This window comes from Chiloscyllium plagiosum, unplaced genomic scaffold (genome assembly GCF_037043375.1).
Source record: "Chiloscyllium plagiosum isolate Xiang-an unplaced genomic scaffold, Cpla_swu_hap1 HiC_scaffold_1, whole genome shotgun sequence".
NCBI lineage: Eukaryota > Metazoa > Chordata > Chondrichthyes > Orectolobiformes > Hemiscylliidae > Chiloscyllium > Chiloscyllium plagiosum.
The window spans coordinates 10,200,465-10,222,281 of record NW_028270139.1 but is presented as its reverse complement, the minus strand read 5'-3'; the positions used below and the strand labels follow the sequence as shown (position 1 = coordinate 10,222,281).

At 39.2% G+C, this 21,817-nt stretch overlaps 1 protein-coding gene across 1 annotated transcript in view; it reads left to right on the top strand.

The window, feature by feature from the left end:
• abce1 (ATP binding cassette subfamily E member 1) overlaps positions 1 to 21,817 on the top strand; it is a 61,811-nt gene that overhangs the window by 28,542 nt on the left and 11,452 nt on the right. The window contains exons 5-13 of the mRNA XM_043699036.2: positions 4,467 to 4,584; positions 5,756 to 5,893; positions 13,108 to 13,177; positions 15,142 to 15,238; positions 16,018 to 16,107; positions 18,115 to 18,236; positions 20,870 to 21,091; positions 21,295 to 21,354; positions 21,457 to 21,515. Of these exons, the coding sequence (XP_043554971.1) occupies positions 4,467 to 4,584; positions 5,756 to 5,893; positions 13,108 to 13,177; positions 15,142 to 15,238; positions 16,018 to 16,107; positions 18,115 to 18,236; positions 20,870 to 21,091; positions 21,295 to 21,354; positions 21,457 to 21,515 (976 nt within the window). The remainder of the gene's footprint in view (positions 1 to 4,466; positions 4,585 to 5,755; positions 5,894 to 13,107; positions 13,178 to 15,141; positions 15,239 to 16,017; positions 16,108 to 18,114; positions 18,237 to 20,869; positions 21,092 to 21,294; positions 21,355 to 21,456; positions 21,516 to 21,817) is intronic.

Genomic DNA, 21,817 nt, shown 5'->3' with positions numbered 1-21,817 from the left:
TTGTGCATATTAAGATCTCAAGCACTATCTCTTCTGTAATATGGACTGTTTTTCAAGATGTTGCTATTATTTTCCCCAAGTCCCCTAGCTTCCATGACTTTCTCCACAGTAAATACTGACACAAAATATTCATTTAGGATCTCTCCCATCTCCTGTGGTCCCACATACAGATAGCATCGTTGATCATTTAAGGGTTATTAGCTATTTTGTAATACTTATTGTTAGATTTCGGTACTGAGTATATTGCCTGTTAAGTTTTGTGATCCATTGAACACAAGATCCATGGTGTAAAGGAAGAGGTTCTTAACTAGCTTCTAGAATTACTGTGTAAAGCTGTCACTATGCCTAGTCAATAGTCTGTAATGCTCCAATCTAACATTATCCCATCATGGGACCGTGGATTTTCATTCTGAACGCCATACTGTTATTAAATTGCTATTTTCTGCTTCCCATTTGGTCAGGTTTTATGTTTAAATAGGAGTGAAATTTGAGTGATCTATCTCAGCCTCCTGAACTCCAAACATCATATGTGCCAGTTTAAAGCCAGCCTCAAAATTTCTTTGTAACGAGGCTAATGCAGCATGAGATTTCCCTGTATTCATTTTGTGTAACCGTTTTAGCTGTTAGTCTAGACCAAAGCCCATCACTCTTTACCTCTCATTTCCCCTCATCCCTCTTTTCTCATTTCCCCCTTTCTCTTCTCCAATCTCAGGTCCCTTGAGTTCCAACTTTCCGCCAAAACCTCTCAAAACTCTTTGACCTTCTTGCTATTTTGACTGAATCCAGATATGCCTCTCTTTTCAAGTAGGTGAGAGCTTCCCTATGTGCCTGTCTGAATCCTGTGACAGATTGGTCCTTGCAAGTGCACTGCCATCAATCTTGATGTCCAACTTGCCACTTCCACTCCTACCCCTATAGAATTGGGCACTACACTTCCAGTCTCTCAGTGCATCTCCCTCCAAAATGTCTGTTTATTTGGGAGTAACGACCATGCGATCCAGAACATATTGTGAATTAATATTTCATTATCATGGCCTTAATAGAAACCTGATCGAAGGATGAAGCCTCCCTGCCTAGCTGTAAATTCCGTCAAGTTTGTCATTGTGACCCTCCTCTACGAATCTCACTTTGGCCTAAGCTCCTCCTCTCCTGGCATTTCCTTTTTTAATCTTAGCTATTAAACTTGTTTTTCCTCTCTCTCATTTTAAGTCATTCTAACTTAAAAAAAAACAAATTTGAGATTTGTGCAACATGTGAATAACATCTGAACTTTCATCATACCTTATGGTTCTTTAGGTTTCCCATTCTTGTATCCTCCCAAACTACCCCCAAAGCGTTTTCATCACTAGCTCATGCCATCTTGTGTAATCTTGCTAGTGCCATTGTATTGATTTAAGGTAGTGTAATTTCTTTCTCAGTCTCTGCCCGCATATCCTTTCCACTCCCAAAACTTACTCCTTTGTCCATCTATGGTAAAACTATCTGCTAGTTCTCTTAACAGTTTCTACTCTAAAATCATACCTGTTCAACCTCTGACCTTTTGAAGTAACATACAGTTTCTGCAGCCACTGATTTTGTTGAAATGCATTCTCAGCTCCATCTTTAATGTCCTAGGCCTAAAATTAATACTTGCTCCTACTCTGGCCTGTTTCCTCATTCTGGCCTTCATCATCTTTCCCTCAAGTCCAGGTGCCTTAAATTTGAACAAAAAGGAGGCTTATCCAGATTCTTTAGATCTCAGTAAAGACTTTTGGGTCAGCTTTTCCTTCTTTCGTTCCTCCCCAAACATCATCTTACTGAACTCTTCTTTAAATCCTCCACCCTCGCCTCGAACAAGGTGTGCAAGGAGCTGACTAACATCTTGTTACAAAGGATGTCTCGATCTTTTTATCAGCTGACTGTGTACCATCTTCCTCCTTTCAGCCCAAATAAATCCAAGCTCCCTCTAAGGTTGCCTCCCTGTCCTCGCCTTGGACTCCCATTTCTTTCTTTTACTTTATGCCCTCTTCAATCTCATTCATTCCATGAAACATGCCAGTTCACTGGAACTATTCAATCTAAACTACTGACCGCCCAACTTTTACTCCACATTCTCACTGTTGTCAACTATTTCTCTGTCCAGGTGTTGTGCCTTCTGTAAATCTGCTGTTATTACCCTCCCCACACCTCAAAACAGTTGACCCCTCCATCCTTATATGCTTCATTCCCAACCTTCCTTTCCTTCCCAAAGTCATTGAAAGTGTTGACCCTTCCCAAATCCATACTGTCCAATCCCAGAATTCTAGTCAAGTTTCTGTATTTGGAAATGTATCGCAAATGGACTTATTAAAGTCATAGGACATCACAAATGTGCCGTACTATTATCCCATTGAGTTCCTGGAGTTATTTGTAATCTTTTGATGCAGTTATTCAAATTATTCTCTTCCAAATTTTGCATTGTTTTTGGCTGAGTTGGTCTGCTTTCCCTGGCTGTTTCTTATATGTTTAATCATAGCCAAAATATCACTTAAGAGTCATAGTGATGTACAGCATGGAAACAGATCCTTCGGTCCAACCCGTCCATGCTGACCAGATATCCTAATCCAATCTAGTCCCACCTGGCAGCACCGGACCCATATACCTCCAAGTCCTTCCTACTCAACAGCCCCAGCCTGTTTAGCCTCTCCCTATAGCTCAAATCCTCCAACCCTGCAACATCCTTGTAACTCTTTTCTGAACCCTTTCAAATTTCACAACAACTTTCCGATAGGAAGGAGACCAGAATTGCATGCAATATTCCACTTGCAATGGCTTCTCTTCCTTCCCTCATGCTGTTTACTCTGATGTCCCTGATAGATCTATCATTGGTCTCTTATCTTGTCTGCATGCTGTCCCTCAATGATATTATCCAAGCATTTGTCTTAGTTTGTACATTGAGCCTACCTTGCTGTCTTCTCTCAACTCCTCCACTGTTGCTAAATGATCAGTCTGTCTGTTGAAAATCCAACAGAAATGTAGGAAGACTGAAAGCCATTGTTTTCAGGTTCAGTTCTATAGCTACCAAATCAACCCAAGTTCCTGGCAATAGTCTGAGATTAAACTAGTCAGTTTGCAACTTGATTTACTATTTGATTCAACAAAGAGATTCTAAACATATTTACACTCTCATTAAAACTGTCCATTCCATCTTGTATAACATTGCCCTGCCTTGGCTCAACAGTTGCTGAAATTAGTTCCCCTTCTGTGTTACTACTTGACTTGAAGTGCTTGAATATTCTGTAAATTCTACCCATCATTTAAATTTAAGGTCATTCAAAATATGCTGCATATGCCTTAGGTTTATCCCTGTGACTTTTGGCCTTGCGGACTTGCATTAACTACCAATCAAGCAATTCCTTGATTTTTAAAATTCTCTTTCTTTGATTTCAAATCCTTCCATGGCCTCACTTTCTCTATCTCTGCAATATCCAGCCTAGCAACCCTTAGAGATATCAATATTCATCTAATTCTGACCTCTTGAAATCCCAGTTTTAACTTTTTTTTCATGGCGGGAGGCTGTGCCTGCAGTTACCTAGGCCCTGTGTTCTGAAATTCTTTCCTTGCACACATTTGTTTCAAGCTTTTGGTGCTGTGACATAATACTTTGGTTTGTAATACCCCTATAAAGCACTTTGAGGTATTTTCTTGTATGAAAAGCATCTCATAAATGAGTTTTTTTTTAGATTATTAGATTAGATTCCCTACAGTGTGGAAACAGGCCCTTCGGCCCAACAAGTCCACACCAACCCTCCAAAGAGTCATGAAGCAACTGAAGCTTTTGGTTGTCTTTCTATTTCTGATATGTAGAGCAGCTCTAAGGACAATCAGGCACACTAATGGGAGAACGTGCTGGACAGTAAATTGACATTTTCTTGAAGTAGTATCAGACCTGGACCCGAAACATTAACTTTGATTTCTCTCCACAGATGCTACCAGACCTGCTGAGATTTTCCAGCAATTTCTGTTCAGTGAATATTTAATTTCTAGTCAAATGTTGTACAAAGTAAAGCTCTAATGTTATTATCATGCTGCCAATCATTTATAGAAATTCTTATGAATCTTGATAGAGTGTAATTGAATAATTTAAACAGATTATGCTAAAGTTATTGACCATGAAGCTAAGCAAAACCTGTCCATTTGCAAGCATAATGTTAATTTTAATGTAACTTCTTTTTCAAAAAAGAATTGACCAATAAAGTACACTTTGTGAAGGGAAGTTAGTAATTGATCAAGCTTTCTGGTTTTTCTTTTTGGCAACTAATCTTTATCCGAAATGTAAAGAAAGGAACTCTGGAATCATCTACTCTGATCTGAATGTTGGCCACGTGCAGATTTCAACTTGCAGACATTTCATATTTAACGATATTTCGGTGTGACTTGAGCGCAGGTACTGCAAGTTGCAGTATTTTCAAAGTTGTGTACATTTTATTAACTCATTTGAATTTTAGGTTGCCTATTCCTCGACCTGGCGAAGTTTTGGGTTTGGTGGGAACGAATGGGATTGGAAAATCCACAGCTTTGAAGATCCTAGCGGGAAAGCAAAAGCCCAATCTGGGGAAATATGATGTGAGTTTTTTGAGTGGTTTTGATCATAGAAGTTTGTAGTCAAAAAGTTGCAGACTTAATAATCTGTCAAGTAGTTTTGCCAATATTGCTTGTATGATCTTGGCACTAAATATTTTAACAAATTGATTTGTTGTTTTGTCTAAAGCTAAAATTGCTGTAAGTGGAATATTTGTTGTGGTAACTGCAACAATTTTGCTGGATGATCATTAAATGTAATTATATTGTTGCACTGCACATAACTGTATGTAATGGTAGAGACTGACCTCTTTAAAGAAACATGCACCAAATAGTTTGAAATGTCATTGTCCAGAATTTTTTTTTGTTTTCTAGTTCTCTTGGACACATTGGCATGAAACAGCACTTTGGTATATTGTCCATGTTTTCTGAAAGTATGACAATTTAAGTAGTATTGGAAACTTGTTTCTTGACTAATGTGCCTGATGTCTTTGGTATGATCTCTATAGAGATAAGCAGGTTTTTCCCTTTGGAAATCCAAAAAGCCAGGTGCTTACTAAAAGAATGAAATCAGGATGTTCATTGATTAAAACAGAAACTTTTCGCCACATAAAAACAAAATTAAACGTGAATGCCAATTAGTTTGGTCTAGCTTCAGTAGGCAGTTATGTTGAATGTATTCAAAGTAGCATGTCTCTAAACCGAACCTCAACTCAAATTCCCTTCTGCACCCATTTGACTTGCACCCTCAACTTGTCAGGTATTTATTATAAATTGAAGGTTAACAATTCAATCTGAGTGCTGTTTCATGGATTTGTATAAGGATTGGGATTTCTTACTTCCAGTAAGGTTGTCTGTCCCTTAATTTCCTTTGTGTCCTATAGTTGTAGGCTCCCAATTCAAACTCAGGCATCATTAGTATCCTCAGTGTTGTCACCTCTGATCAGAACTTTGCTAGTTTTTTGACTGTTAATGTTTTTCTCTGCCTTGTGCACCTATGCCCAATTCCATTTGATATCCCAAACATCCAGCTTGCCATCTCTTGCGCAGCATGGTCACTTGACAAGCTGATGGAAGCAAGTTATTTTCTTCCAGAGAAATCTGGTCTTTAAAGGGAACACAACTCCACATAAAATATAGCAGGTTTTTCTTTCTGCAAAAAGCCCATGAGAAAGTTGCACTGGTCATGAGTAATAAACTTATTGTCTCCTAACAGGACCCTCCTGACTGGCAGGAGATTTTGACTTATTTCCGAGGTTCTGAACTACAGAACTATTTTACAAAGATCCTAGAGGATGATCTCAAGGCCATCATCAAACCCCAGTATGTGGACCAGATCCCAAAGGCCGTAAAGGTAATTTTAAAACTAAGTTGCATTCAGTTTCAACAGAGAGGGTTATATTTATAACTTAGTCTGCATTGCAGGGATAATATTGTTTACTACTAAATGATCCTGATTTAAATAAACCTTCATTCATCTTGTGAGACTTGAATTGGCAACATTATATCTTTATTGAAAATACACTAAATGTTCTCAGACTTTTTAAAAATGTTGTCTATCTTCATGAATCTTAAACAACAACACAGGAGTTACCTCCTGAGGTTTTATTGCTTTTAGTGAAAAATTGTGCCTAAATTGTTTATCTTGACATTAAGTTCATTGGTAATACAATGAATTGAGATGATTTGGGTCTCTCTAACAAAATGCAGAGTTAAATTTAGTTCACTACAACATGAATTTCAGAGATATTTTGTATCTATCAAGTGTGATTGTTTCTATCTTTTATTTTGTTAAGTTTTGGTAAAGGGTGATTGCTCGTAGTACTTGCAAAGAAATTTATGAAAGCCCACCAGGACAGATCTGCTATAAGCCTCCCTTCCAGAGGAGAACGTCACTAAGACGAGACAAGTGGCTTAGTCAAACTAAAAATGCTATCAGTTACAATGTAGTTTTTGTCTTTTAACATGTAGACTACATCCTATGATCACAAAGCTTTGAGTAAACCACTTTGATGGAAAACAGTGGTCATTTCATGAACAGTGGCAGACAATCCAAACAACCCCAGCCTCCAGTCCTATTTATCCTGGACCTGCACGCAGCTGTTTTCATCAGACCCAGAGTAGACCTGAGATCCTGTACTCAGTTCTTCCTTCTCCTTTGGCCACTGGAGACAGTGGTTTTGGGTATAAACTGAAACTAGAACGCTAATTTAAACAGGAACATTGGAACAAGAATAGATCATTTAGCTGGTCAAGTATTGTTTCATCACTCAGTTAAATGAGGTCTCAACTAGGATTTAACTGTATACTATCCTTTGCTTCATATCCCTTTCATAGATTTTTGTTATTTGTTCATGAGATGAGAGTGCTGCTGGCTAGGCCAGCATTTAAAGTCCATTCTTAACTGCCCATGAGCTTCTGCCTTGAACCCATTTCAGTCCTTGGGGTGTCAGTGCTGTTATGAAGAGAGTGTCAGGATTTTGATCCACTGACAGTGAAGGAATGGCAGTATAGTTCCAGGTCAGGATGGTATTACTTGGAGGAGAACTTGCATGTCATGATACTCCCTACTATCTGCTGGCCTGTCCTAGGTGATGAGGGTGCAGTTTTGGAAGGTGTCTTCGGTGAATTGCTGCACTGTATTTTGTAGATTGTTTGTCACATTACCTCAGTGATGTAGAGAGCAAAGTTTGTAGGTGGTGAGTGATGTGTGGGGAGGCCAGTGAAGCAGACTGCCTTTTCCTGGATGGTGTCCAGCTTCTTGAGTAGTGTTGGAGCTATACCTATCCAGGCTGAAGGAGAGTATTTCAGCACAATCTAACATGAACCTTGTAGATAGTAGGCAGGATGATGTAGAGATGGGAGGTGAGTTACTCACCCCAAAATGCCTAGTCTCTGAACTGTTGTTGCTGCCACATTTTTGATATGGCCAGTTTCTGGCCAAGATGTTGCTTGGGGATTCAGTGATGTCGCTATTAAACATCAACGGATGACTGATGTTTTGTAGCTCTTCTGTATTCAATCACATACTGCTTCAATATCTGAGGAGTCACAAATGGCACTGAACTTTGTGAGGGTCAGTAATCATCCTCACCCTGACCTTATGGTGGTGGGAAGCTCATTGATAAAGCAGTTAAAGATGGTTGGGCATAGGGAAAACCTGAGGAAAATCTGTTCATTTCAGTTTGAAAATTAATTGATCTAGAATCAATTGCTACTTTCAAAAGAGTTTCTAATCTCTAAAATCATTTTTTTATCGGAACATTCAGTATATTCAAGAAAGTTGCTCTTGTCATGTGTTCAAACAGTTGGTTACAAAGCTATCTGTCTGTAGGGTCTCTTGTACTGCAGTTGTATTGCCTCTATCATTGGGCTAGAAATTCCACTTCAAGTCTCACTTGCTATGAAGATGTCATATAACATAAAGCTGGGTGACATTTTGTGTTTTTTTTTAAAACAAAACACTCACTAACTGAATTTGTCTTGTGTAATATTCCTTTGGTTTTTGTCTGGTGCACAGACCTGTGTCATCCGTGTAAATCGATGCATTGGCAGCTCCGTGCAACTGTGAATGCTCAGAGGGAATGCTGCTCATGAGCTATTACTAAATCTAATCTGGCCTGTCCTCTTTGGCCTTAAAATATACATAACAACAGGTGATTTATACAAAATGCACTCTATTGACTACTTGTCTTTTGTCCAAATGGGCATATAAGTTGAAATGTCACTTTAAAGCTTCTTTGCTTTTGTTGTAAATACTTTAATCAATCTGTTTTGACATATGGCACACCTTTTGAGTTAGGTGGGGTTTGAAACTGGACCTTCTGACCTCGAGGCAAGGGCACTCCACTGTGCTGCAAGAGCCCTTTGCCTTTGTAATAAGCTTGTCTAATCTCTAAACTTAAACACTGAAAATCTTCACAGCATTTACCAGGAGGCTGCGCAACTCCCACTGTAGTTTTGTCCTTTTGTTGGTTTGCAATTAATGTTCGAGGGAGCTCTTTGAAATTAGCAATGATACAGTTTCCACAGTCTTGAGTTTTTGTGGACAGCCATTAGAACAAAGTGTTAGCCCTGTTGAGACACTTTTTTTATTGTTCTCATTTTTTAAATTTGAAATGGAGTTGCAGATGGGTGTTGAACTTGGAACAGCAGCTATTTCAGACAAAAAAAAACAAAAGATGGATGTTTGGGAACTGACCTGGAAATGTACTGCATGTTAATTAGTACTGTTCTGAGGACACCAGATGATTCAACACTGAGGTGTTATGCTCGGTTACCGACAGCTAATTGGATGTTGAATTAGTCAGTCAAGGGAGGATCAGTGCTGGCGACCCAACCACAGAACGTTGAAAATGTTGAACTGGTGCTGACTGAGTTTTTGATGAAGAGGCAACTTTTGCTTTAGATGCCAGATGCAAAGCTTTTTTTTAGTTTTGCTTTCTCTATCTATTCTCCAGTCATCAATTTATTCAAAGTTCTGACAAGGGTTTCCCAGTTGTATTAAATATGTCTCCAACAATGTGCAGAGCTATTTGGATTAACTGGTGACTTTGGAATACAAGCAAGATTTAGAGTCTTAAAGTGCCTATGATGCATCCATCAAAAAAAATCCAGGGAACTACAGACCAGTGAGCTTGACATCGGTGATGGGCAAGATGTTGGAGAGAATCCTGAGGGACAGGATTTACTTGTATTTGGAAAGGCAAGGACTGATTAGAGATGGTCAACATGGCTTTGTGTGTGGGAAATCATGTCTCACAAACTTGATTGTTACTACTTCAAAAAAACTCAGGATTGATGAGGGCAGAGCAATGGAGATGATCTATATAGACTTCAGTAAGGTGTTTGACAGGGTTCCTCATGGTAGACTGGTTAGCAAAGTTAGATCACATGGAATACAGGGAGAACTAGCCATTTGGATAACCAACTGGCTCAAGTGTAGAAGACCGAGGGTGGTGGTGGGTTGCTTTTCAGACTGGAGGCCTGTGACCAGTGGTGTGCCACAGGCTCTGTGTTAAGTCTACTGCTTTTTGTCATTTAGATGAACAATTTGGATGTGAACATAGCTGGTATAGTTAGTAAGTTTGCAGATGACATCAAAATTGGAGGTGACAGCGAAGAAGGTTACCTCCTTATACAACGGGATCTTGATCAGATGGGCCAAGGCTGAGGAGTGGCAGATGGACTTTAGTTTAGTTAAATATGTGGTGCTGCATTTTTGGAATGGCAAAACAGGGCAGGACTCGATGGTAAGGTCCAAGGCAATGTTACTGAACAAAGATCTTGGTGCGCAGGTTCATAGTTCATTGAAAATAGTCGCAGGTAGATGGAATAGCAAAGAAGGTGCTTAGTATGCTTTCCTTTATTGGTCAGAGTATTGAGTACAGGAGTTGAGAGGTCATGTTGCAGCTATACAGGACATTGCTTAGGTCACTTTTGGAATATTATGTAATTCTGGTCTCCTTCCTATCAGAAGGATGTTGTGAAACTTGAAAGGGTTCAGAAAAGATCTACAAGGATGTTACCTGGTTTGGAGGATTTGAGCTATAGGGAGAGGCTGAACAGGCTGTTTTCAGAGAATCGGAGGATGAGGGCTGACTGTGTAGAGGTTTATAAAATCGAGGGAGAGTATTTTCCCTGGGTTGGGGGAGTTCAGAACTGGAGGGTTTAGGATTGTGGGGGTGGTGAGATTTAAAAGGGACCTAAAGGAAAACTTTGTTTTCCTGCAGCGTGTGGTCCATGTATGGAGTGAGCTGCCAGAGGAAGTGGTGGAGACTGGTCCAATTATAACATTTAATAGGCATCTAGATGCCTATATGAATAAGTATGATATACAAGCATATGGGCCAAGTACTGGCAAATGGGACTAGATTAATTTAGGATGTCTGGTTAGCATGGACGAGTTGGTCCAAACAGTCTGTTTCTGTGCTGTATATCTCTGTGACTCTAAAAGATTTTATTAAGGCCTATTATCTGTTGAAATGTTTAAAGTACTGGCAAATTTAAATTTTAAAAAGTACTCCCACTGTCAGTGAAAGTTTTAGATTCAAAACAATTGGATCATAGATTCAATTAAGATCATAGATGGTAATTAAATTGCTGTGTAGTTTGTGTTAAAGTTATATTCTTAACAAAGTAATTATTGTACAACTATTAAGTTATAAACTTGGCATCCAGAATCTTATTTATAAAGTTTAACAGTTGAGCAATATTGAGGGTCATTGAATGTTTTCATTTGTGTTGTAAATCTCGTGATAAGAAGGCTGGTTTGGCTTCCTGTGTCATAACAGCCTGAACTTCACTGGAATTTAGTGACTGGTCATTAATTTCTCTTTGACCCCCATTGAAAATTGTAGTTGCTGGTGTGAAATTGAAGTGGGTCAATTACTGCAAGTTGGTTGAGCCCTGCTGTTTATGGTCAACGCATTATCACACTGGTAACGATTTACATGTTATGGTGTGTTTTTCCCCCTATAAAATTTGACTTATTTGGATACCATTAGTTTCAGCTCCTAGGCTATCTAGGAGAAAATGGATTATTGTATCCTGTGTACCTGACGTTCACGTAGTGAATTTGGAATGTAGTGACAGCTTTCTGCAACCATTCTGTGCAGGAGGGTCCTAAAAATAGCATTGTGGTGAATGGCTGGGAAGATGTAACCATCTATAAGAAAGAGAAAAAACCTTCCCATGAGTGAAGAGGATTTTGACCATTTGACATCCATCTAAAGGTAGTCCTTGTGGCTCCCAATCCCAGAAAGCTTTGCCCATCATGATGGCTGGAATTTGGTGGATCATTTGGCTTTGGTTGTCATGTTTGATCAATCTTGATGCGTGCCTTTTGGATTGTTCCAGCAGGCAATCAAAGTTTTTTGTTTCCATTTCTGGAACTTATTTCAGCATTATTAGTTTTGCCAAACTAGTCGTCGTGCTGATGATGCTCCAATCTCATGATTTGGGCACAGGATTCTAGAAGAGCTGATTTTAAATTTGCTCAGACTATATTGAAATTAAGTTGGATTTGTGAAGACTTTCCAGTTTGATCGTGAGCTGCATATGGAATTTCTTTTTTCGTGGGCTGTTTTAGGGCTGAGATATTGAACATGGTTTTGGACCTTTGGGCCTTCTGATGGCAATAGATATCCACCAAGCTACAAGACAATCAAACAGTCCAGTAGGTGGCAGTCCTGTCACATTGGTTGAATAATACAGACATACTTGGTTTTTGCCCTGAACAAATGATCGTTTAAGAGATTCCAGTGATTGATATATGGTTTTGGATCTGTCCTTCTGGCAGAAGAGTGCAGTTGTTAGACCAAGGGCATGCCGAGCATGCTTTGTTAGTAGCTGGACACTGTGTTAATTGACTACTTATCATCCAATTTTTCCCAGTGATTCTGTTCCAGACGACACAGCTGCTACCAATCTTTGCATTCAAGTCCCACTGAAGGATTATCCTTTTTTGGAGTGGCAGTGAGGACTTCAAGATCAGAATAGAATTTTTCCTTAACTTCTGCAAAGTCAAGGGTTGGAGCATATTGATTATGGTGGAACTGTAGGTGAAGTATCAGTATACACTTGTATACTTTCACGTATACAGTGCATTTACATCCAAGATCCTATTCTGGATACAACACCAACTCCATGGGTAGGACCAATCATTGGCTTTTCCTCTCCAGCCGTAGTTCCTTCAGCTGCCCTTTTCAGAAAAGTGGGTTTCTCTAAAAGTGGCAATGCCAATTTGACTCATGCTAGCTCAGTTTTAATTCCAATTCTTTCTTGATGACCACTGTTTGTTCCAAGTTGCAAAAGTTAGCTTGCTTTCTTTGACCACAGAGATGGTGGTCCCCAGGGTGTGGCTCCCTAGTCCGGAGAACGTAGGTCAACCTAGGATATGCTTTCCAGCCGCCTCCCCATTTGGGTGCGCAGAGGGTATCCTCAGGGTAACCATTCCATTTAAAAGCAAAAGACCTAGTGGTAAATCTTGATAACTTATAAGTTACAATTCGAAATGAAAATGTCCAACATGCTTTAGAATAAATGTCAAAGCTTTGGAGAGACTGCATAGGAGATTTACTGAAATTGGATGAGATAATGCAGTTATGACGAGGCCCTATCTCGGATCAAACTTTTTTAAAGCAAAAAAGGTTGATGCAAGGTGGTCAAAATGGCATAGCTGTCTTTACAGAACACATTGGAATAAATGTTTTCATTAACAGAACAGTTGGGAAAATAATTGGCAAAAAACGCAGGAGGAAGGAAGGTTTATTTGTTTATTTATTCAGTAAGTTGTTACAATCTAGAATGCATTGCCTGACAGGCTGGTAGAAGCAAATTCAGTACTAATTTTTAACAACTGAGTTAACTTGAGAACAAAGCATGTGCAGAGCTATAGGAAGAAATCAGGACAGTGGGATTAATTTAAAGGCGCCTGTAGAAACAAAGGGGCAAATAGCCACCTTCTGCACAATGTCTTTTAAAAAATGCAAGTAGTGATCATGTGGAACATTTTACCAAATAGAATTTGTTAAAGGAACATAACTATTCTTTAATTTATTTCTACAGGGCACTGTGGGTTCTATTTTGGATAGAAAAGATGAGACCAAAACTCAGGATGTTATTTGTGAACATCTTGGTAAGAAAACTGCGCAGCTAAATTTCCGGAAGTATTTGTTTTATTAGTTTATGGTACAATCCACAAACATCTGTTGAGGTTTGTTATGAGTCCATCTGGTGGTAATACTGGAAGCTAGATCCCTGAAGGAAAACTAGCTTCAGAGGACACAATTTTTGCAGTTAGGTACTGTGCTGATTTGTCACTTAACCATACAGACAAGGCTGTAGATGTTTTCTTTAACATCAGAATAAACTTATTGTACAAAAGAAATAATATCTTTCCAATTGTCTTCATTTAACATTAAATATTAGAAGTACTAGCCTATCTCACAACACTGTTTTATAGATATTCCATTCAGAGATATATTACTCATCTGTGTTTTTTTAAATCTTTTCTTAATTTAATCTTTCTTTAACTCTCAAAGGGTCCCTGCTTTTTGATACTTGGGTGATGGTTCTGGAAAGACTGACCGACCTAGTTTTGGTTTTAAATCCAAGCACCTTTCAGTGATAACATGAACTTGCCAAATTCTAACTTGTAATCAAGCTTCCATGGCTTGGAAACTCCAGGGCCACAGAAATCACTTCTGCTCAGGTGACTGGTTCCCCTAAACTAAATTTTCACTTTTGTTCTGAACGGAGACCTTTTGAACTTTCTGTTATAGAGTCCTAAAGATGCACAGCATGGAAACAGACCCTTTAGTGCAACTCATCCATGCCAACCATGCCTAAATTAATCTCTTCCCATTTGCCAGCACTTGGCCCATACCCCTGTAAACCCTTCCTATTCATGTGCCCATCCAGGTGTCTTTTTAAGTGTTGTAATTGCACAAGCCTCCACCAGTTGCTCTGGCAGCTCATTCCATACATGCACCACCCTTGCATGAAAACATGTCCCTTTTTAAATCTCTCCCCACCCACCCTAAACTTACACCCTCTCGTTGTGGATTCCCCCAACCTAGGTTCTGAAATCAAAGTTAAACTAACAGCATTGTATTTCCTCTATCTAATATAAACTTGGTGGCATAAACATTTATCCATTAGCACTTTACAACACTTGCATGGATTTTTCCCTGAACTGCAATCCTATCTTTCCTTGAGACTGGTGCAATTGGGTCATTGTCCATGCAACTTATCATTTTTTAAAAATGATACCTTCACAGATCCCTCCCATATTCAACTGGCTCTTCTGGATCCAAATCCCAAAATATATATAATACTCACCTTTCACAACAGTTGCCAGAATGTATTTTTCAGTGATGGGAGTTTTTCCCGAGCCATCCAATCAATCCGATTAAGTATTTTAAGAGATGAGCATTTGAAGTGCAGAAAGAGCTTGTAGGCATCATTATCGCCTATATTGAATAACTCAAAATGCTTTGTTGACTTAAGAATTGCTTTTTAGTTAAGGAGCGTGCAGGCTAGATTACTGGGATAAGTTGTGTTTTTCTTTTATAAAGTAGCATAAACTGTTTAACATCCATGTGAACTACAAAACAAAAAGCATAGCATAGTGCTGTGTAGGCATGTCAGGCTAGGATTTTTGCTCAAGGTTTTTGAAGTGAAGCTTGAAATAAGTGAGTAATGAGAGTTCTGAATTGGCCATGTTAAACCTGAAGGAAAGGTGTTGTCTATTCAGTCTTTGCTGTAAATACTCAATCCCATCTTTTAGACTGAAACTCTGAGAATCCTCCTGGTATCCTAGCCAATGTTTATCCATCAGCCCATAATTGCTAAAACAACATACCTATTCATTTATCTCATTACTTGTTAAAAAGTTTCAAATTGATTATTTCATTTGTCTGCATTATAGCAGTGCTTGTAGCTTTGAAGTACTTAATTTGGCTGTGGAATGTTTTGAGATGTCCTGATCTCGGGACAAACAGGATAAAGTAGAACCACGCTGAAAATACACAAATGGATTGTCACCTGTAATAAATTCTAATTGTTCTAATTTAATAGACTGCAAATCTATTTCTACAGATTTGACTCACCTAAAAGACAGGAATGTTGAGGACCTCTCTGGAGGGGAGCTGCAAAGATTTGCATGTGCAGTGGTGTGCATTCAAAAAGCTGACATGTAAGTTTCCAGAAGAACTTTAATCTTCAGTTATTTGTATATTCCCCTGTCTTGCTCTTTCTCTGTCGCAGGGACACTGCCCACCACATACCCCACCCCACAAAAAAAGTCAAGTCCATCCTGCTTCCTGTTTTTCTCTGGGCAGTTTTGAAATGGGGTGTGGAAGCTATATTGTGCAATTGTGGTAGTGATTTCCTGTAGAAGACCTTGCAATTTAATTGGCCCCCAAGATCTTCATGAGAGAGGTCTATTCCCTGCACTCATTTAGGATTGTTGGTCAGATTGAAAGGAAATTAATTTGACAAAAGTGGGGACTGCAGATGCTGGAAATCAGAGTCTAAATTAGAGTGGTGCTGGAAAAGCACAGCAGGTCAGGCAGCATCCGAGGAGCAGGAAAATCAACATTTCGAGGGTTTTTGCCCGAAACGTCAATTTTCCTGCTGCTCGGATGCTGCGACCTGCTGTGCTTTTCCAGCACCACTCCAATCTAGGAAATTAATTTGATTCCACAATGTTGCAGTTAGAAAGCTGCAAAACAAAACCAGGACATGGTTAAGATTGCATGCACATTCTGTCCTCTTTCTATCCTTCTCATTTCAATTGATCACTTGTGTATGTTTCAATATAACTGAACTTTTATTTAACATAGATTACAATTGCAGCTCATGTTCAATATTATATTAGTGTTAAGATTTTGTTTACCCTTTGTCATCTGGAAGGATTTTGAGGTACTACTTTGAAGTAAATTCTGCCAACCAAAATTATGTATTTCTTTTCAGCTTCATGTTTGATGAGCCCTCCAGTTACCTGGATGTTAAACAGCGTTTGAAGGCTGCCATCACCATTCGCTCGCTTATAAATCCGGATAGGTAACCTTCTAATATATGTTATGCCTGCAAATAATGACCCATTGCACAACTTTTGTCCTCATCACCACGTCAGCTACGATTAGTCAACCATGACAATTCAGCTACTAGATTTTTAGTGGCTGTCTGTTATTCTATCTCATAAGGTTTGTTGCTGGAGCTATTTAAATGGCCGTGTTGCATTTTGGACAAGTTAATAATGTGTTGCAATAGACCTCTTGAATTAGCTGTGGTAAATGTTAATTCACAACTGCTGTGTTGTGAAAAGTGTGCTTCTCAATTCAAATTTCAATATATTTCAAATGTATTATAAGCAAAATCTCTTATCAATGTTCTCTATTGCCTCATGAAACAAAATAATAGCATGTCCATGGTTGAAGTGGTAGGGCTCCAATACCTGAGCATCTCTTCCTCCTCTTATTATTCAGATACACTCACTAGTGCGCGAGTTGTATTAAGACATGCCCATTCTTCCTTTCTTCAGTCTTATTGCAATAGCCTGTTCCCTCTTGTGAAATTCATTAGTCAACAGACCCGTTTGAAGTTGACAATGACACTGTCATCAAAGCATTTCAGTAGTTTTCTGTGATTCTTTAGTGTTTTTCTACTGTGTAAGTCAATAGTAAATTTGTACTTTTACAATTAGTGGTTACAATTGTTTTTGTGGCGGAGGCATTCAAAAGGGCATTGAGCAGTTATTTAGATAATGCAGGGTTATGAGGAAAAAGCAGGGAATTGACACTAGTTAGTCAAGCTTGTGCAGGCACGATGAGCTAAATAGCCTCCTTCTGCCCCATAATCTGCATTTGTTTCATCTGAAACCTGTGTACATCTTCGTGGCTAAAGAATATTCCAAACGGAGCATTTGCTGGCACCCAAAACTGCACATGTGCACAATTTCAGGCCCAGTATGTCATCACCTGAAATTTATCTGTCGGGAAGGGTTGCAATGAGGACATGGTCAAGTGGGAGGGGAGATTAGGACACCGGATGTGAGTTGTTGTGGGAGGGAGAGGAAAAGAATTGGGAGTCTCTTGTATCCCAGGTACTGGGTCCCATCTCACCGAACTGTTTTCAATGCACATGTGCATTGTTTTAAGAATTGGCAATGTGCTGATATCAGCAAATGCAGCCTATTAAAATTGTCCTTGCATGACAGGTTTACATCATATGGATGTCTAGGTGCATCGTTTGGAACCTCTGGTTGTATGTTTAAAGCATTTTCTTGTTAATTAGTATAAAATCTCAATTTTCTGATTTCTTCAATCCGAATGTAGCTATCTTTACCATTATAACACCACTGCTATTTTTAAAACAACATTTTAAATCTGTATATAAAATTCAAATGGGATCAGCTAAGGAATGGAAAACTTAATTTAAACCCAGCTACCCTGGGCATCTGTTGTTAAATATTTTTGTAGTTTTGTTTCATTGTGGCCAATGTTCAGTAGAAACTTCAATTTATCTGAAAGCAATAACCTGTTAAAAATGCTTTTCAACTTTACTGGCAATGTCTGAAAATTTACTTAATGAGAATATTTTGAAATGCCCTAATGAAACATGCTGGCACAGTGGTTTGCACTGCTGCCTCACAACACCAGAGACCCAGGCTCAGTTCCCACCTCAGGCAACTGTCTGGGTGGAGTCTGCACATTCTCCCCGTGTCTGCGTGAGTTTCCTCCGAGTGCTCCGGTTTCCTCCCACAGTCCAAAGATGTGCAGGTTTGGTGAATTGGCCATGCTAAATTGCCCATAGTGTTAGATGTTGGGGAATGGGTCGTTCTTTGGAGGGTCAGTGTGGACTTGTTGGGCCGAAGGGCCTGTTTCCACGCTAAGTAATCTAATCTAATTTTATTCATATTTCGACAACTGACCTTTGTTAAACTCATCTTAATTAAAACTGAATCTATGCTTTAAAGTTTCCAGAGCAATCTGCTGGTAGAACTAATTGAGCAGAACTTTGAGTACAGTGTGCAGTAAATGAATATGGTTTTCTCATTTTTGAAACCAGATATATTATCGTTGTGGAGCACGATTTGAGCGTGTTGGATTACCTTTCTGATTTCATTTGCTGTTTATATGGCGTGCCGAGTGCATATGGTGTTGTCACCATGCCTTTCAGTGTTCGAGAAGGTAAACTCTAAATTAAATCCTTGATATTAAACCTGGAAAGACTTTTTAAAAGCTCACCTGAAAACTGCATACAAAAGCCATCACAAATTTAATGAATCACCAAATTGTAGCATTGTTTTGTATTCCCTGCCACACTAATAGATGCTGCAGTTAAACTACAGGTCACTGAGCATTACAGGTGAACAGCATTGAGTTTTACTTTTTGTGTGCACACTTAATTTTATAATGAGTAGACTAACCTCTCTTGTTCTTAATGAGCATTGATATTTGAACATAGTTTGTGTACTGCATGAGAACTTGTTACATTTAAATTTTTAAAGTTCTTTTTCATGCTGTTTATATTTTTGCATCTTCAATATCACTAGATTGCAGCATATCTCTAAGCTTGTGATGTGGAGATGCCGGTGTTGGACTGGTGTGAACAGTCGAAAATCTCATGACACCGGATTATAGTTCAACAGATTTATTTGAAACTACAAGCTTTTTGAGCCCCGCACCACCTTCCAGTAGCCAGTAAGAGTGAATACATCAGACACAGAATTTATAACTAAAAGATCAAACAGTCATACAACAGATACAAATGTATTGAACAAACCTTGGTGGCTATTAAGTCTTTAATCAGTTAGAATGGAGATGCAGGTTTCAATTGACTAATATGTAAATCCAAGAATTTCTTTCAAGTCACTGCCTCGAGATAACTTGAGATTTTATCAGTGTGCAGTGATCATTTTGGCACTCTACACCAGTATCCCCCACTATGACAGCATCACTGCAACAGCCTCCGTACTTAATATCAACAACTGCCAAATCTCCACTCACTATCCTACAACTCATCTTCATCCTTGACTACAACGTCTTCACCTTTGACAACCAATTCTTCATCCAGACACACAATAGCCAGGGGGAGCAAATTTGCACCCCAGTATGCTAGTATTTTCATGCGCATGTTTGAACGAGACCTCTTTGCGCAAGACCTCCAACCAATACTTTTTACACCAGATACGGATGATATTTTCTCCCTTTGGACTCATGGTGAGCAAACACTGAAACAACTACAGAGGAACCTCGATTATCTGGCATTCAATTTTGGATATTCTGAACAAGATCACAAGGTCCTGATGCTTGGCAACTATGATCTGGCATTCAATTAACCAAACGGAATACTGCCCATCCGTGTCCTTCGGATAACCGAGGTTCCTGTATACATGGTGCTATCAACAAGTTTCATCCCACTATCTGACCTGTCATGGACTACTTTTTTTTTAGAATCACTCATATTCTTGGACGTGCATCGTCAAAGACGGACACTTCAGTACCTCCCCGATCATATGCCCACGGTTAACCTCATGAATGTTGCACCTCTCAAGCTTCCGCCCTCAACGTATCAGAATAGCCACTCCCTACGGACAAGATTAGAGTGGCACTGGAAAAACACAGCAGGTTAGGCAGCATCCGAGGAGCAGGAAAATCGACGTTTCGGGCAAAAGCCATTCCTGATGAAGAGCTTTTGCCTGAAATGTCAATTTTTTTTTCTCCTGCTCTGTGCTTTTCCAGCACCACTCTAATCTTGACTCTGATCTCTCGCTTCTGCAGTACGTATTTCTGCCCGTTACAGACAAGCCAAACACAGGATCTGTTCAGATGAAAACTGATGCAACAGACACCTGAAGGTATTGAGGTATGCCCTTTTAAGAACTGGGTACGATGCTCAATTCATCGATCGCCAGTTCATAGTGCCACAGCAAAAAACCATAATACCGTTCTCAGAAGACAGGCACTTGATATGACCGATACCCTTCGTCATCCAAAATTTCCCAGGAGCCAAGAAACTACACCACGTCCTTTGCAGCCTGCAACACATTATTGATGACAATGAGCACCTCGCCAAGATTTTTCCCTACTCCTCCACTTATTGCCTTCAAACAACCGCCAAACCTTAAACAGATTCCCATCGTTTGCAACAAACTGCCCAGCCTTCAGGACAACATTGACCACAGCCCCATACTAGCCTGTCTTGGCAACCACTGCAAGACATGTCAAAGCGTCGACATGGATAGTACCATTACATATGAGGACAGCAGATACTCATGACTCAGCCAGCATTGCCTATCTAATGTGCTGTTGGCCCCAAGATATGGTATATTGGTGAAACCATGCAAATACTACAACAACGGATGAGTGGACACTGCAACAATCGACAGACGGATACCCCCTTCCAGGGGAGAAGCACTTCAGCAGTCAAGGACGTTCAGCCCGAGGTCTTTGGGTGAATGTCCTCCAACGTGAACTTTAGGATATGCAGCAACATAGAGTTGCCTAGCAGAGGCTGACAGCCAAGTTTGGTACCCATGAGGATAGCCTCAAATGGGATCTTGGGTTTATGTCACACTATAGGTGACTTCACCACACTGTACATTCTCATGAACACATTTGTGTTCATATTCTCATTCCCCCTCTGCCCCGCCCCCATTTTGTAGCATTGTCATTCCTATAGACATAAACCCAATAACACTGAACTGACAACTTTCCCGTCAAAGTTTACTGTTTTAATTTTTTTTTAGTTAGAACACTGGGTATGTTTTTATATCATTTATTCTTTGAAAAACTGTAATTGATATCTTATTTCCTGATAGGTATCAACATATTCTTGGATGGATATGTGCCAACAGAAAACTTGAGATTCCGCGATGCCTCTTTGATTTTCAAAGTAGCTGAAACAGCAAATGAGGAAGAGGTCAAAAAAATGTGCCGATATCATTATCCAAGAATGAAGAAAAAGATGGGCGAATTTGAACTGGAAATTGGGACTGGAGAATTCACAGATTCTGAAATCATGGTAATGCTGGGAGAAAATGGTGAGTGTCAATTCTGCAAACAAGTTAAGTGATATTTAAAATAGATTCTTGGTGTGTTGAAATCTGATGTAGTGAAGTGTTTAGAAAAATGTAAAAAGCAATGTGCAATCTTTTAAATTTGTGATCTTGCAACTACATATTGTGCAGATCTTGTGTACATTCTGTAATTACTCTAAATATTTGATTTTTTGTTGTTTCAATAGGTACAGGGAAGACCACATTCATCAGAATGCTGGCTGGAAGACTGAAGCCAGACGAAGGAGGTACTTTTTATGTAATCTCTGCAAACTGAACTTCAAACTCCTGTGAATTATGAAATAATAACTGTATAAAATATGCAACTAATAAATATGCTTCACCCCCAGGTGCAGTGCCTGTGCTGAATGTCAGCTACAAACCACAGAAGATCAGCCCTAAGTCCCAAGTAAGTAGTACAGTTTTTGACTTTTTTTTTCCCCCTGAATTATTGGAACTTGCTGAAACAGGTTATTGGAAGTCACTCAGACTTTTTCAGTAGCAGCTTGTCCAATCTTATTTAAACTTTAGTTCTTTAGTCAAATTGGTTCTTTAGTCATGATTTTTAATAATTAGAACCATCAACTGAGTTGAAAAGAAGTTAAATATTAAGTATTCTTGCCTGTAGCTGAAATTTCAGCCAGGAAGATTTATTTGGCCAACTTTTAATAAAAAACATTTGTCCTCATCACGTCCTCTTTTTCTTCTTGT